Raw genomic sequence first — 17,754 nt, forward strand, 5'->3', positions numbered from 1 at the left:
AATTGCTCAAAGGCGAAGATAATCTTAAGTGCCCATGAAGAGTAGATAAACCAAATGGGGTATTATGTACCATGGAATATTATTCAGACAAAAATAAAAAAGGGCTGCAGTGATACAAATGCCACCACATGGATGAATATTATGCTAAGTGCAATGAGCCGGTTATAAAAAAGGACCACTGCTGTATGATCCCATGTGTGTGAAATACCTAGGCGAGACAAACTCATAGACACCAAGGTAGATTCGGGGACACCAGAGGCTGTGGAGGATGGAGGTGTAGGGTTACTGCTGATGGATGCGAGCTTCTGTTTGGGACGATACAAAGTTTTGGAAACATATAGTAGTAATGGTTTTACCACATTGTGTCTGTGAGCAATGACACTAGATTGTACACTTGAGATGGTTAAAGTGCCAAATTTTATTTTGTTTATATTCAATAACTAGGCAAGTATTATGAAGTTAGACTGGTAATTGTATTGTAAAAGCTTCAATCTGATAAAACCGTGACTTTGTTATTAGAATTGCTGGACCTCTAGCTTGACTGGCAGTTTGTTAGACTGGTATAGTACCTACATGTATGAATGTGTTATTACATAAATACCATATGTTTTTGATACTAACAAAATTATTCATTTTATTGTATAGTAACACCAGTATTTTTTAAATGGCATGCATATTTTACATTCATTGTATTGATTATGTTACATAACCATCACAGCAATTCATTCCCAAAGTTTTATCATCTTTCCCTTCCTTCCTGGTACCTACTAATGAGTTTTGTTTTTTATGTATTTGCCTATTCTAGATAATTTATATAAATGAGATCATACATCTGTCCTTTTGTGGCTACTTCATGTATTATGATGTTTTCAAGGTTCATTTATGTTGTAGCATGTGTAATTATTTCACCTCCTCATGGTTGTGTGTGTGTATGCATGTGCCTTTTTGTCTTTATTCATTTGTCTCTTGGTGAATGTTTAGATTGTTTTCACCTTTTGGCTATTGTGAACAACACTACAAAGAATATTGGTGTACAAGTTATTTGTTTACTTTCAATTTTCGTTCCTGCTTTCCATTGTCTTGGATATATATCTAGGATTGAAATTGCTGGGCTGTGTGGTAATTATGTATTTTTCTTTTGAGGAGTTTCCACAGTGGCTGCACTATTTTAAAACTCCAACAATATGGATGAGGGATCTATCTAATTATGCTTTAATTATTTTCTTTAACAGGGTTAAGGTTGAAAATCTAGATTCTAAATAGACTTGAAAATCATTTGATGAAAAACAAATGCTTTCTTATTTGTTGTACACAAGTAGTTGACAGTTTCTTTGAAAAGATGATTTTTTTACTAAACCTAGGTTCTGAGAAGTAATAATAGATGAAAACTTTTGCAAGAGATGTGAACTTGGATAGAAATAGTTTTATGACAAATCAATTGCATAGACTTGGTTATAGGAAATAATCATATTAGTTTTATTGAAATTATAACAAAGGTAACATTTTCAAATGAAATCTTAATTCTACACAGTATATATATTCTAAACCTTAATTGTATTTTTCTTTAAAGTTTGAATATGCTCTGAACTATACATGAGATGCTTGATAAGGTAATGCAATAAGAACTTTTGAAAAACAAACTTGTCTTATGGTAGATAAGTTGACAAAATCCATTTAAAATAATTTCTTTTAAAACTATTTAATTATTCTTACAGGTGGTCGCAATGGTTATGGTGCAAAACTTTGTAATATTTTCAGTACAAAGTTCACAGTAGAAACAGCTTGCAAAGAATACAAACATAGTTTTAAACAGGTATGATAGAAATGTGTCTTAAAAAATTGTTTCTATGAAATAATAAAACCTTAGATAAATTGTCATATAACCTAAATAACTTTTTTTCCCCTTTAACCATTGAGCCAGTCATTAGTATAAGTATGGAGAGATGTCAGAATATCTGGGAAACCTTGCATGAGGCTGTCTTTTCCATTCCTTTGACCCAACTTACCTTATTCAATAGACTTCTCTTTTTAACAGAGTTTTACACTAGTAAACTGATATGAATTTTAGATTGTCATTACAATGCAAAGGGACTTAGAAATTGTAGAAAAATGGAATTAAAAGATGAGATTTTCCCAGTGACTTCTTGAAGCCCCCTTATATTGTATATTCACTTGGCATGCTTAAAAAATTATTCACTTCTCAAATTCATACTTATTTTATTCTTGCAAGTCTTTGAAAATAGTTTAAAAAATTTTAAGTCAGCTCAACTAGTTGCTTCGTATGGTGTAGTGATTACGCTCCGGGCTGCTCACTGTAAGGTCAGCAGTCTGAAACCACCAGCTGCTTCATAAGAGAAAGACAGGCTCTCTACTCTTGTAGAGAGTTACACTCTGACACCCACAGCAACAACGCTACCCTGTCGTACCCGGTGCTGTGAGGTGGAATTTACTCCATGGGAGTAAGGCTTTCCTTTCTATAGTTTATTTTTATAAAATTCTGACAGTTTAGTTGTACTACCTATTTTGTTTATTTAAAGTATGAGGTTTTTATAGAAAGTATTTTAAGATTTTTCATCTGTAATATTAAGTTTAGGATTTGTTTGCTTTGCTATAAGTTTGGAAAATGGACACACTTTGGTAAATGGGTATATTTCATCATATCTTAATTATGTGTTTGGAAATGTTAGAAACATTTTATAGAAATGTTTGAATTTTTTTTAAGACATGGATGAATAATATGATGAAGACTTCTGAAGCCAAAATTAAGTATTTTGATGGTGATGATTACACATGCATAACATTCCAACCAGATCTGTCCAAATTTAAGATGGACAAGCTTGACAGAGATATCGTGGCGCTCATGACCAGAAGAGCCTATGACTTGGCAGGCTCGTGCAAAGGGGTCAAAGTCATATTTAATGGAAAGAAATTGCCTGTAAGTATCTTATAAAATAGTTTAATACTCTGCTACTTTTTAGGCAATATATACATGGATCCTGATTTTTAAATCTGTTCTGACAAACTCTATCTTAAGAGCTCTTAAAAGCTATATTTAGAGTATGTATTTGGATTAAAATGTACTACCATGATGTTTCTACTTGGGTATGTTCTTTTATTGCTTTTTCCTTCTGTGATTTTAATTGAGCTTTTAAAAAAATGGTTACCTTTTATATCCTTACTCATTTATGTTAAAATACTTTTTCAGAATTGTTCTAGAGCCTACAGTATATATTTGTAAATGGTGTGAATCTACCTTTAAATAATTTCATATGATTTCATTGTAGTAGCCTAGGTCCTTCTAACAGTACATTCTAGTTTCCCTCCTCCTATCCCTTGTATAATTGTCATTTTATTTGGCTATATACTGTCCTCATTACAAGGAGAAGAAAGAATAACCCAGATAAATATGTTTTTAAAAACATATCTACAATAATATTTCCCCAAATTAGTGATTTTTTGTTATTGCTTTAGTAGTTAGTTATTTTTTAGAAAAACAAGAGGAAATAAGATTATATATATATTTAATTCCCATTGCTCTTATTACTGTGTCTCTAAGCTTCTGCTCGATTTTATTTCTTCTGCCTGATGATCTTTCTCCAACCGTTTCTGTAGGCTCTGTCTATCGGCTATGATGTTCTTCAGTCTTGGTTTGCTTGAGAAAGTTTATTTCTCCTTTCCTTTTGAAGGATATTTCTATTGGAAGCAGAAATACTGCTGGATCTAGAATCTTGTGACACTAAAAAATACCTGTTAATATTTTAAAGACACCACTTCATTAAAATCTTGCATGCATATTTCCTGATGAGAATAAAACAACCCCCAAACCAATTACTGTTAAGTCAGTTACAACTCATGATGGTACCTCGTGTGATGTAAAATGTGCTGTTAGTCCTATCCTTGTTCCCAAATGATATCATGTCCTTCAACTCCTCTGACAGCCTTGGAGATATTTTCTTTGTCTTTTAAAAATTTGACATATGTGGGTATTTGTCAGGGTGGGTATCTGCTTCTTGTTCTATGAACTTCTTGAGCCATGCTATCACAAATTTTGAAAAGTGCTTGGCATTCGTTTTCCAAATATTTATACTGCCATTTCCTTTTGCTCTTTCTAATTATGCATATGTATTTTTTGATAATCTTATAGCTCTTAGATACTCTTCTCTTTTTTCAATTTTCTTTTTTGAGTTGCAGATTATGTACTTTCTATCACTTTAACTTCAAGTTCACTAATTCTTAGTCAAACCTACTGATGAGGCCATTGAAGGCATTTTAAATTTCTGCTATTGTATTTATTTTTATTGTGGTTTAGGTGAATTTTTACAGAGCAAATTAATCTTTCATTTAACAGTTGGCTATTGCATTTTCTATTTTGAGCATTTACATTTGATTATTTCTTACAAGTGTCTGCCTTTCAACTGAAGTTGCACTTTGTTGTATATAAGTTCCACTAAAGCCTTTAACATAATAATTCCTTTTCAAATGCTCCTCTCCAAGGAGCACTAGGAGCCTAGGGGTTGAGCATTGAACTGCTAAGTGACAGGCCGTGGTTCAAACCCACCAGCTGTTCTGTGGAAGAACGATGAGGTTATCTGTTTCTGTAAAGACTTAACAGTTTCAGGAATGCTCTGGAATAGTTTGATGTCCTGTATGGTCAGAATGAATCCAAATTGATGTTAGGGCAATGAATTTGCTTGGATATCTAATAGTTGAACATTTCTGATTTCTTTGTGTTTTCAGAATGTGAATGTGTTATTACTATTTTTTCCCTTTCTTGCCTTTTGGTATGCCTTGTATATTTGAGTAACAACTGGACACGTTAATAGTGATAGTGCAGTAGTTACTGAGGTAAATAGTCATATAGTGTAGAGATTTCTTTTAATTCATCAAGAATTGGGTGGTGTTTGTAATCATTGCTGTAGCTCCTGATGCTTCATTGTTACTATGGGCACTAAAGACTTGTTTATTGTTTTTTTTCTCACCTGCTATCTTTGGCCTTTCCTTTTAGCTGCACCTTAGAGAGGTTGTCTGATAGCTCACCCAGCTGTAAGCAAATCCGCTGTTATTATAGGAGGCTTATTAGCATGGTGGTAGGATTTGGGAGGAGATGTTCTTTGATGTCAGGTTCTGTCTCAGCTACCTTGGACCTGTGTTTCTGCCCCTCCGACAAAGGTAGAGACTCTCCCCTGCCCTCCTACCTCGTCTTCCAGCTGTAGTAGGTATCCACCAGTATTCAATCCATGTCAATGAGGCCCCTTGATCTGCAGACTATGCCATCAAAGTACAACCAAATGTAAGTGACATGTGGTGGCTGAGACTGTGTTTACCCCAACTGTAATGGTGTTTCACCTTTGGTCGCTCTTTCTCTTCAGATTATGATGATGATTATTTTTTAAGGGAGATGGGTCAGGGTGACTTTGCCAGTGGCAGCTCTTCTCTGCCCTTGCCAATACAGTGACAGCAGCTTGCTCCGAAGCCTTCCTTATCTTCCCTGTCACAGCTTGGTGTGGGTCCTGAAGGAAAAGACTAGGAACGAATAAGAAAATCTTTATGACTACCAACCTCCGAACTTCACACACGCCTCACAAGTCCATTCTTGGCCACTAACAATTAGCCTGCATTTCCAGTGCAATGTTTCTATCTGCTTCTGTGCCAGCAGGCAGCTTTGCCCCAGGCAGGCAGAAGCTCATGTTCTCGATCTCCTTGCAGACACTGTTGCCCTCTCTAGACTTTGAGATGGCCATCTGTTCTGTGATCGTAATGTCTTAATGAGTCCTGAAAAATCTTTAGATATATTTCTCTTATCGAAGGATGAAATTTGGTACTGCTTTTTATGTTTCCTTTTCAGCTTCTACTTGTTTGAACTAAAACTGGAAGTCTACTTTGCTATTTTAAAAACTTCAAATTTTGAAAGATACTATAATAATTTACCTGTTTAGCTGTTCCTTCATGTCTTCTCTTTGATCATATATACATGAAAATAAATGTGTTTTTAAAGCCCAGGGTCCAAAGAATAGAATAAAGAAAAGCCCTAAAGGTTTGAATGGATGAAATTCATTGTGAATGAAAGGAAATAGGAAGTATGATAAGTACCTGGTGCCACTCATAGCTGAGCTACAAGTTTAAGATTACTTATTGCTTTTGTTTTTAAAATGAATAGGTAAATGGATTTCGAAGTTATGTAGATCTTTATGTAAAAGACAAACTGGATGAAACTGGGGTGGCCCTGAAAGTTATCCATGAACTTGCAAATGAAAGATGGGATGTTTGTCTCACTTTGAGCGAAAAAGGATTCCAGCAAATTAGCTTTGTCAATAGCATCGCAACGACAAAAGTGAGTATGTCCCTTTGTCTCTGAATCAAAGGCAGAAGAGCCTGTATTAAAAGTAATGCAGCTATCACCACCCAAAGCAAAGCAAACCATTGTCAACCAGAAAAGTCTTTCTACCTAAATCCTTTTGAGTTACAAAAATAAGCTATTTAAAAAAAAAAGCTGCTTTACAATTTATTTAAACGTCTATTGAGCAATAAGCATATATTGATACATTTCTAGGTGGTTACATTTATGTTTATGACATTTAGAATAATAACAAATTCCTTGTTCTGTATTATGAGGTTGAGGTGTAGAAGAGAAGCTAATGTAGATGACTCTTTAGGAGTCAGATATAGATGATATTATCTGCTTTAGAGTTTTGTAGGATATGTGCTTGTATTATCTCAGCCTTTATGGTCAGTAGATAAGTTATTTTACATAAGAATTTTATTTCATTTTGAAATCCAGAAGCCTACAAAAAGAGAGTTCAAATTCTTTAGAATGGCATACACCATTACCACACACAGTCTTGTTCAATTTAAAACATTGTTTTAACCTCAGTATTATTTTAAAAATTATGATCTAAGATCACTCTAGTCAACAGTCATCTGGTGTCATTTATGATTGCATTGTACATATAATGACCTAATAACAGTGGCTTATACATGTCAAGATTTTATTTTTTCTCTATTAGCTAAAGATTGGAGGTAGGCAATCGTAGATCAGTACTGTGTTACTGCAGTGCCGTCGGAGACCTATGGTTCTCTTGGCTTTATTTTCTGCTCATTTGACATGTAAATTTCATTCTCATAGCTTCAAGATGCCTGCTGTACCCTCATGACTCTCTTTTAAACTTTAGGGAGAGAATGGGGAAGGACAAATGCATTTTCCAACTAACTGTTGCCCCCTTGCCCCCTTTTTTTATAAGGTGTATGATAGTGACCCTGGAAGCCCATCTACTAGAATGGGGAGAACGGAGTCACACGGCTTCCCCGACCTACAGGGAGAGGCTAGGTCGTGAGCTTTTAACAGTGGGCACTTTACCAGTTAAGAACAGATTAGAGATTTGTTGGCTACGTGGCCAAATGCCGTCTGTGACCCAACAATGCATGATATGAATCTTAACTCTGCCATTTTGAAATATATTTTATACTCCTGGAAGTTGGATTAATAACTGAGTTCATATGTTGAAGATTAAACATTCCTGATTAAAGAAAAGAGTATGTAAATGTTCTGTTTTTTAGAAAAGTTGGGATTTCATGTATATATGTTCTTTCTTAGGGTGGTCGACATGTTGATTATGTAGTGGATCAAGTTGTTGGCAAACTAATTGAAGTAGTTAAGAAGAAGAACAAAGCTGGAGTATCTGTGAAACCTTTTCAAGTACGTCGTGCTTCTTATAGATGCTCTGACACTAATAAGTAGCATACGTTTTGATACTGAGCCTTTTATTTGTTTTAACAGGTGAAAAACCACATATGGGTTTTTATTAATTGCCTTATTGAAAATCCAACTTTTGATTCTCAGACTAAGGAAAATATGACTTTGCAACCCAAAAGTTTTGGATCCAAGTGCCAACTGTCAGAAAAATTTTTTAAAGCAGTGAGTATTAGTTGTGCTATTTTTCAGTGTGTTATTAGAATGAATTACCGTACATACTCGAATATAAGCCGACCGGAGTATAAGCTGAGGGACCTAATTATTACCTGGGAAACCAGAAAAACTGATTGACTTGAGTATAAGACTCAGGTGGAAAATGCAGAAGCTATTGGTGAGTTTCAATAATCAAAACAAATGAAAATTAAATTACTGAAAATTGAGACCTCAGTGGGGTAATGCATTTAAATATCTATTTTAAATAAAACACATTGATAAAAGGACAGCAAGTCATTTAACATTAGTAAACCAGCACAGTAAGTGGAAAATAGGTTCCACAAAAACAATAAGGTAGCAACAATGATACCTTAAGAGGACTATTCCCTGAGCTCAATCAGCAACCAAGCTAGAATATAAAGAGTTAAAGTCCTTCAAAACTGGATTCCTCATCATCATCCATATCCCAATGCAGAGCTTCAGCTGGTGTGAGGTCATCATAGATGCTGTCCTCGCTGGGGTACCCCTGAGCCGTGTATAAGCCAAACCCCAGTTTTTCAGCACATTTTTTTTGTGCTGAAAAACTCGGCTTATACACGAGTATATACAGTAAGTATTCTGTTTTGAATAGAATTATTTCAAATCATTAAAAAAATAAAAGTGGAATATTTAAAGTTTACTTAGCAAGTTATGTTCTCATTTGACCATTGCCACACAAATTCTTCAGTGAACACCGATGTCTCTATTCCCTACTACTAACGTCTTATAAAAGAGCCGTTCGTTATACAATATCTGTCCTTACACACTTGGCTTATCTCACTAGCACTTTGTCCTCCAGGTCCACCAGTGGTCTGCTTCTCAGCACCTTTCTTTATGGTTGTACATCTGTTGTATAAGTGCGCCACAATTTGTTTACGTGCTTATCTATCGATGGGCATTTCAGTTGTTTCTATTTATTTGCCATTGTACATAAAGCCACAATGAACATGGGTAAGCATGTGTCTGTCATTGTTTTCCATTCTCTAGGGTCTATAATTAGGAGTGAGATTGCTGGATAATATGGTTGTTCTATTTCTAGCTTTTTGAGAAAATACTATAATTAGGTAATTTTCTTGATTTTTCTATTTGATCAGTTTCTTATGAACTATAGATGTTGGTATGCTTACATTTAAAATATATGGGTGATTTATTAAGTTTGCTGTACATTTCATTATATTTTAAAATGTACTATTATAATGCTTTTCATAATCTGAATTCTGATAGGTTCTAGGGATAGATTATTGTTTTGTAGAACAATGAATGATAGATACTGCCAAGAATTATAATCACTTAGATTTAGGAATCACTTTTCCTACTCTCATTTCAACTGCATCAATTCTTTTCCTCCACATGTTTTTAAATTTCACTTTACTATGTAGAAATTTATTTAACCTTTCTGAAATAAGGTGAGTACAAATAGACAATTCTAAAAATTGTGACAGAACCATGCTTCTGCTAGCTGCATCTTGTAATCTGGCTGTTGTGGATAACCAAGGTTTGCCTTAGTTCCCTTGGCCATTGGTACCATCAGCACACATGAAGTACTTGTCTAGTGCGTTAAATATGTGAGGCTCTGAGATGTAAAGATAAATAACTCACTTTGTCACATATTTTATGAATTTATAGTTTACGTGGAAGGACTGGGTAATTGTCACTGAGATAAAAAAGATTGTCAAATTCCTGCAATGGAATTTCTAAAATAGTTTTGTACAATAAAAAAGTGCTTTTCAGGTCCTAGCTTCAGGCTTTATAGTATTTTTTTATCTAATCATAATGAATTTTGGGTGGAAATTACCTTTAGGAATGTTTTCCCAAATTTATACCTTCATAAGTTTTTCTCATGGTGATATAAATGATTTAATTTTAGGTTTATTTTTCTCTCTTATACAGGGAAAGCTAGCATTGTTAAAACAGTTCACCTCTTTTTTCTGTGTCTCTCAAGCAATATACGAACTGTGTGTCATATACCTGAAATGCAACTTCCCAAGATAATGGAATTTAACTTTCAGGATCAGTAAGGTCACGCTGTCTTATTCTCTCCATGTGTCTTTATGTCAGTGCAATGGATGATCGCATTACCGGAGTTCTTTTACTGTAAAGTAAAATTTACTAGTATGAACCCTGCATATTGTCATCTAACAATTACTGTTTTGTCTTAAAATTATAAGGTTCCAGGTATTGCATTAGCCCCTATAAACTTTTGCTAAATGTATGAATATTTGACTTATTTGTATGCCATTATTTTATGGTTTCAGGCTTCTAACTGTGGCATTGTAGAAAGTATCCTGAACTGGGTGAAATTTAAGGCACAGACTCAACTGAACAAGAAGTGTTCATCAGTCAAGTACAGTAAAATTAAAGGCATTCCTAAACTGGACGATGCTAATGATGCTGGTAAGATTCAGGTTTATTTTTAAGATTATTTTTGTTTAATTTTTTCATTTTGTCATAGACATTTTTAGTTTACATATGACATATTTAGTTAAGAATTGCTGTTCAGAAAATAACGTTTTGCCATTTGAATCACTATATATACTACATTTCATTATTATTTGGAGGATGGTAATTAAATATAATATGCCTACTACTCAAACTACTAAAAGTAAAAGATGACTACAAACAAAAAGGGGCTCCTGGGGGTACATGGAGGAAGGAGGGGATAGATAAAGGAGAGCTGATGTCAAGGAGTTCAAGAAGAAAAAAAAAAATTGAAATTGATGGTGGCAGCAATTGTACAATCATGCTTGGATCTAATTGAATTGTGAATAGTTACAACATCTGTATAAGCTCCCAATAAAATGATTAAATAAAAAAAAGTATAAGTCTCTTACTATAATCATTATAATGATTAATTTATCTGGTTAACTTTTTCTTATTGGTATAAATTCATTCAGAATTTACATATGTATCGATATCCTTTTAAGGGGACCTGGTTATGCAGTGGCTTAAGCACTGGGCTGCCAATCACAAGTCTGGTGGTTGAAACCCACCAACTGCTCCACGGGAGAAAGATGAAGCGATCTGCTCCCTTCACATCTGTAGTCTCAGGAGTCCTGCACTGCCTTATCTGGGTTGCTATTAGTTGGAATTTTTTTTTATTAAAAAAAACCCCACAAAACACTACCAGACTTGCTGCCCTTGAGTTGGTTCTGATTCATATCGACCCTGGACAGTATTCTGCTCCTGTGGGATTCTGAGACCCTTAGCTCTTCACGCGAGTAGAAGCCTCTTTTCTCCCTCAGAGCAGCTGGGAGTTTATAACTGCGGACTCTGCAGTTAGCAGTTCAGGGCACAACCACACCAGCACCATGACTCCTCACCATATGGTAGTGGGTTTTAATTTTTTATTTATAATCATTTTATTGGGGGCTTGTACAACTCTTATTACACTCCATACATATATCCATTGTGTCAAGCTCATTTGTACATTTTTGCCATCATCATTTTCAAAGCATTTTCTTTCTACTTGAACCCTTATTCCTCATTTTTTTTCTTTCCCCTCCTACCCTCCCTCATGAACCTTTGATAATTTATAACCCCCGCCCCCCGTATTTTACACTGACTGATATCTCCTCTCACGATAGTGTGTTTTATATGAAATTTAAAATTTCTCTCAGGTGGCAAGCATTCCCTGGAATGCACACTGATATTGACAGAGGGGGACTCTGCCAAGTCGCTTGCTGTGTCTGGATTGGGTGTGATTGGACGAGACAGATACGGAGTCTTTCCACTCAGGGGCAAAATTCTGAACGTACGGGAAGCGTCTCATAAACAGGTAAATTCATATACTCACATGAAAATAATTTTACTAAAACTTTACTACAGTTGACTTTTCGAATATAAAGTCTGACTTGTAATAATTTAACACTTTAAAAATACTTTTGACATGATTTTTGCACAGATCATGGAAAATGCAGAAATAAACAATATTATTAAAATAGTTGGTCTACAATACAAGAAAAGTTACGATGATGCTGAATCTCTGAAGACTTTACGCTATGGAAAGATCATGATTATGACTGATCAGGTTGGTTTGCAACTGGTTACATTAATTGTTTAATGAAACTTGTTCCAAGCATTAGTGAAAGTGATTATATATCAAGAGATTATAAAAAACATTGTTTATGGAACTTTTTTGTGAAGGACATTTTATATTTAATATGCTGTTGATTTTACAATATTTTAAAATATGATAAATAGGAGAAGAGTATTATAGGTATGAAATATACTATAACTAAGAAGAAAAGATGGAATTTCAAAGTGAGAAATGTGTTGAGTAATCATTTTTGTTACATGGTAAATAGTTGAGGATGTAGAAAATATAAGGAAGGCTTAAATAGTCAAGTGGCAATAATCCACAGGTAGAAGAGGAACTAGAAAATTAAAAATAATTTTATTTGCATCCACGTAATTGCCTCTTAGACCGTTAACCTCAAGGTTGGAGGTTTCATCCCCCTAGCTTACTCTGAGAAAAAAGATGAGACTATCTCCCATAAAGATATCGAGCCTCTACAAAGGGCATTTATAGAGGTTTAAATAAGGGAATGTACATATGCAAATATTTTTATACATGAGGATGGGGAAATAGATCTATGTGTGTATGTTGATAGGTTTAGTATGAAGGTAGCATATGGACATTTGACCTCCAGTCAAGTACTCCCTCAATATAAGAATACTTTGTTCTATTAAAATGACATTCTGTGATGCTCACCTTCCTGACACAACCGCTGAAGACAAAGTGGGTGAATAAGCAAATGTGGTAAAGAAAGCTGATGGTGCCTGGCTATTAAAAGACATAGCGTCTGGGGTCTTAAAGGCTTGAAGGTAAACAAGCGGCCATCTAGCTCAGAAGCAACAAAACCCACATAGAAGAAGCACACCAGCCTGCGTGATCACGAGGTGACAAAGAGATCAGTTAACAGGCATCAAAGAACAAAACATATCATTGTGTGCTCACCTCCCTGATACAATCACTGAAGATAAATGGGTGAATAAGCAAATGTGGTAAAGAAAGCTGATGGTGCTTGGCTATTAAAAGACATAGTGTCTGGGGTCTTAAAGGCTTGAAGGTAAACAAGCGGCCATCCAGCTCAGAAGCAACAAAGCCCACATGGAAGAACACACCAGCCTGTGTGATCACGAAGTGTCGAAGGGATCAGGTATCAGGCATCATCAAAATAAAAAATCTTATCATAGTGAATGAGAGGGAGTGCCGAGTGAAGACCCAAAGCCCATTTGTCGGCCTCTGGAGATCCCCTTACAGAAGGGTCTTGGGGAGGAGACGAGCCAGTCAGGGTGCGATATAGCAACAATGAAACATACAACTTTCCTCTAGTTCCTAAATGCTTCCTCCTCCCCCACTACCATAATCCCAATTCTACTTTACAAATCTGGCTAGACCAAAGGATGTACACTGGTACAGATAGGAACTGGAAACACAGGAAATTCAGGGCGGATGATCCCTTCAGGACCAGTGGTGTGAGTGGTGATATTTGGAGGGTAAGAGGGAGGGTGGGTTGGAAGTGGGGAACAGATTACAAGGATCTACATGTGACCTCCTCCCTTCGGGGACAGACAACAGAAAAGTGGGTGAAGGGATACATTGGACAGGGCAAAATATGACAAAATAATTTGTAAATTATCAAAGTTTCATGAGGGAGGAGGGAGTAGGGAGGGAGGGGAAAATGAGCTGATGCAGGGGCTTAGGTGGAGAGCAAATGTTTTGAGAATGAAGAGGGCAATGAACGTACAAATGTGCGTTACACAATTGGTGTATGTATGGATTTTGATAAGAGTTGTATGAACTCCTAATAAAACAATTTTTAAAAATGCAGCCTTGGAAACCCTGGATATCTTTGCATCTGTGTATCAGAATTGACTCAAAGGCACTGGGTGTGGGGATGTCCTCTTAGTAAAAGTATTTGTAGAGTTGCAGAAACGCGGTGGTTTCCATAAACTTTTGTTTTAATGGGAAAACAGCTCTCCTTCTGTTGTTTACTTATTATTTCTTTCTGGTGGTCGTAATGACCACTAGCCTACACTGTTGTAGCACTGGCACTGGTGGGATACGAGCAGGGTGAGGCACAGGACGTGTTCCTGCACAGGGCTCTGTGGCTTTGTCTGGTGCGCAGGCTGCTGTAGTGGTACATTCTTTTCCATCGCCACTCCTGCACCTTCTCTCTGGCTGCTTCCCACAACAGGTGAGACCAGGGTAGCATCAGTGATGAGGACAACTGTAAGCACTCTGTGAAGGATGGTGATTACACAGCATCCAATTCATGTGTCCTGTTTAACATAAAGCAGCGGTTCTCAACCTGTGGGTCACGACCCCTTTGGGGGTTGAACGACCCTTTCACAGGGTCGCCTGATTCATAACAGTAGCAAAATTCCTATATGAAGTAGCAATGAAAATAATGTTATGGTTGGGGTTCACCACAACATAAGGAACTGTATGCAAGGGTCACAGCATTAGGAAGTTTGAGGACCACTGACACAAAGTATCGTGATCATTAAGTGGCACGTATCTGTATATAGTTTTAAGTGGAAAATTTGCAATCTGAATATGTGAAGACACAGGTTTGCCTCACTTCCCAAGATTAACTTTTCTCTGCCTGCTGACGTTAGGTAGTATAGCTCTATTTTAAGAATTTTTATCCTGAAATAATTCTTTAATAAAATCTGGACAAATTATAAAATATTTATAATAATAATAATAATGTGTTTTATACTGGTAAAAACCTTCAGTTCATCACTACCTGTATTCTTTATTTGGATTTCAAGAGGACATACTATGTTCATCTAAAGAGCAGTATTTTATATACAATTAAGTGTAGAATTTAATGGCATTTTGCTTCTTTGCTAGATTTATGTATTTTAAAAATTAGATATATAGTTATATTTTCTAAAATTATAGCACTGTTTGCTACATTTGTTTAGGATCAAGATGGATCTCACATCAAAGGTCTACTTATTAATTTCATTCATCACAATTGGCCATCACTTTTGAAACACGGTTTTCTTGAAGAGTTCATTACTCCTATTGTAAAGGTACTGCTTACAGGAATATATTTTTATACTCGTAACCTTATAACGTAACAGAAACACTAAAAAGACTTTCTTTTAAATTTAAGGCAAGCAAAAATAAGCAGGAACTTTCCTTCTACAGTATTCCTGAATTTGATGAATGGAAAAAACATATAGAAAACCAGAAGGCATGGAAAATAAAGTACTACAAAGGTTTGTAATTTAAATGTTTCATTTATGTCAGCAGAAGCATCATATGGTCTGAACAGTTTTATAAATATTATAAAATTACAAAGGCTTACCCCGTGAACTTTAAAACCAGCTGTTGGTGATTTAAAAATAAATGGAAAATTTTATGGTTGTAGAGAAGTACAATGGGCCCCTTGCCTCCATGTAGTTTAATTCATTACTTCATGGCCAGTCTGGTATCACCAAAACCCCTTTCGTCACCACACTAGTAGTTTGAAATAACTCCCAGGTGTTATAGCTTTTCATCAATAATTATTTTAAATTATCTCTAAAGAAATTAAAAACAGCATGGCTACATGTTATAAATATCATTTTTGTACCTTTCCTGAATGCCATCAAATATCCGGTCAGTGTTTTAAAATTTCTCCCATATTACAAGTGAGTTTATGTTAATCAGGGGAGGAATAATTCAGAAAAGGAGGCTAAAAATTACTATTTGAAGAATATAATCTGTGTACCTGAATTCTACCTTTAGAAATTGTCAAACTGGTATATGTTCTGCTGTGTATATTTTGTGTAATAGTAACACAAAATAGAATTACGACAATTTTTTATAGTAAATAGGTCAAAATCCAAAGATGAGCTACAAATTACACTTTGTTTTTTTAAGTCTTAATATATGAATCTACTTTTAGTATTTTTTCCTTACATTGTTTAGGTTGTTCAAAAAGTTAGTTTATCTCATATCTTCCCACATTCTATACCTGTGTATACCCCTGTGTATTCACTTAATATATACCACGCATGCCGGCCCAGTATGCCAATAGTTAAATTGGAGTGTGATTAGCATTGGACTAGTATTTTTTTTTGGACTAGTATGTTTTTTTTGGACTAGTACTTTTTTGTGCCAAAACTATATGAGAAGTGGTGATATATACTTAGGTCAGGAGGCCTTACTGCATGTCCCTTTGTAATATTAAGATGGCTCTGTTGGTTGCAGGTATTACCAGGCTGATGCATTTATTATAAATTCCCCATCAGCTTTATGTTTACTGGTTTCAAATAGCCATTTATGTTCATCATTCAGTTTTATTTTTTAAACTGTGCAGGGTTGGGTACCAGTACAGCTAAAGAAGCAAAGGAATATTTTGCCGATATGGAAAGGCATCGTATCTTATTTAGATATGCTGGTCCTGAAGATGATGCTGCCATTACTTTGGTAATAAAGTTAATTTTAAAAAACCTTTTAAAATACCTATTCTCTGTCCTTCATACCTTTCCTTCCAGTCCTATGATAGTTTCCTATGATGTGTCTCTTTTGAGATCCCTGTGATCAAATTAGTTAATTTTAGTATTTTACCCTCTCCACCCCTTCCCCAGATTATGCCCTGCTTTCATAATTATTTATTGAAAGGTAAAGTATATTTTTGATTAAAAATGTACTGGTTAAAAAAAACCCACAACCAAACATAACACAGGATTCTATGAGTACATATACTTTAAGTAAAAATAAATAGACATTTGCCATATCTAAACTTTAATTTGTATTTAAATTATTATTTTTGATGTATGAACTCATTACCTGGAATCTTGCAGGCATTCAGTAAGAAGAAGATTGATGACAGAAAAGAATGGCTAACAAATTTTATGGAAGATCGGAGACAGCGTAGGTTACATGGCTTACCAGAGGTTAGTCATCGAGTGGTGATATGGGGAAGAAAGTATGAAAGTGAGAGACTAAAATACATGCAGCGGTATTCACAATATTGCTATATAACTTTTCTCTTAGCAATTTTTATATGGTACAGCGACAAAACATTTGACTTACAATGATTTCATCAATAAGGAATTGATTCTCTTCTCAAACTCAGACAATGAAAGATCTATACCATCTCTTGTTGATGGTAAGTAGACTTTTTAAAGTATCTGAATTGTTATATATAATTGAATATTTTAATGTAATGTACTTTAAGTTGTAATAAATTTTAAAAGTCTTCTTGAGATTTTATAAGTCATATGAACACTGGATTCAGAGAATTTAAATGCTTTTTTGAAGTTACTTTTGAACTATGGTAGGACTGAAATATTTACTGTTAATTAGAAACTTTAAACCCTGTTAGAAAATATTTTCAGGAAAACTGAGGTTTTGTCCCGAAATTGCAAGAACTTCTATTTCAAAAATTGCAGAATTTGTAAAATAAAAAGTAAAATGAGACTTTGATAACAAATTATAAAAATACTTTTAGATAAAAATATTTATTAAAGCCTAACATTTTAAAACATCTTTTTTTGCCTTATTACCTGAAACCTAATACTGGGGAATTTATAACATAATTTGGTCTTCTGGTATTTTCTCACATTTTCTAATTTTTAGTAAAGTTCTGTTAACTTAATTTCTTAACTCATTGCAAATGACTTTTCTTATCAATGTTCTAGTTTTTAAGTTGTATCCCTTCTATGAAATATTTTTTTTTAATTCCTGTCTAAATTGACTTCAGATGCCTAAACTCATGTCAGTTATTGGGTCTTTAATTCTATTTGTATTAACTTTGCCATGTCCATTAGATTATAAAGTTATTATGGCGCACAGACCACATTTT

The 17,754-nt window shown here is 34.8% G+C and overlaps 1 protein-coding gene across 2 annotated transcripts in view; it reads left to right on the forward strand.

The window, feature by feature from the left end:
- TOP2B (DNA topoisomerase II beta) overlaps positions 1-17,754 on the forward strand; it is a 76,174-nt gene that overhangs the window by 25,718 nt on the left and 32,702 nt on the right. For both annotated transcript variants that reach the window (XM_075547144.1, XM_075547145.1), the window contains exons 6-18: positions 1,716-1,813; positions 2,723-2,935; positions 6,158-6,331; positions 7,592-7,693; positions 7,775-7,912; positions 10,198-10,336; positions 11,560-11,717; positions 11,844-11,969; positions 14,879-14,989; positions 15,073-15,178; positions 16,264-16,373; positions 16,751-16,843; positions 16,944-17,058. In XM_075547144.1, coding sequence (XP_075403259.1) covers positions 1,716-1,813; positions 2,723-2,935; positions 6,158-6,331; positions 7,592-7,693; positions 7,775-7,912; positions 10,198-10,336; positions 11,560-11,717; positions 11,844-11,969; positions 14,879-14,989; positions 15,073-15,178; positions 16,264-16,373; positions 16,751-16,843; positions 16,944-17,058 — 1,683 coding nt within the window. The remainder of the gene's footprint in view (positions 1-1,715; positions 1,814-2,722; positions 2,936-6,157; positions 6,332-7,591; positions 7,694-7,774; positions 7,913-10,197; positions 10,337-11,559; positions 11,718-11,843; positions 11,970-14,878; positions 14,990-15,072; positions 15,179-16,263; positions 16,374-16,750; positions 16,844-16,943; positions 17,059-17,754) is intronic.

This window comes from Tenrec ecaudatus, chromosome 4, assembly GCF_050624435.1.
Source record: "Tenrec ecaudatus isolate mTenEca1 chromosome 4, mTenEca1.hap1, whole genome shotgun sequence".
NCBI classification, from domain to species: Eukaryota; Metazoa; Chordata; class Mammalia; order Afrosoricida; family Tenrecidae; genus Tenrec; species Tenrec ecaudatus.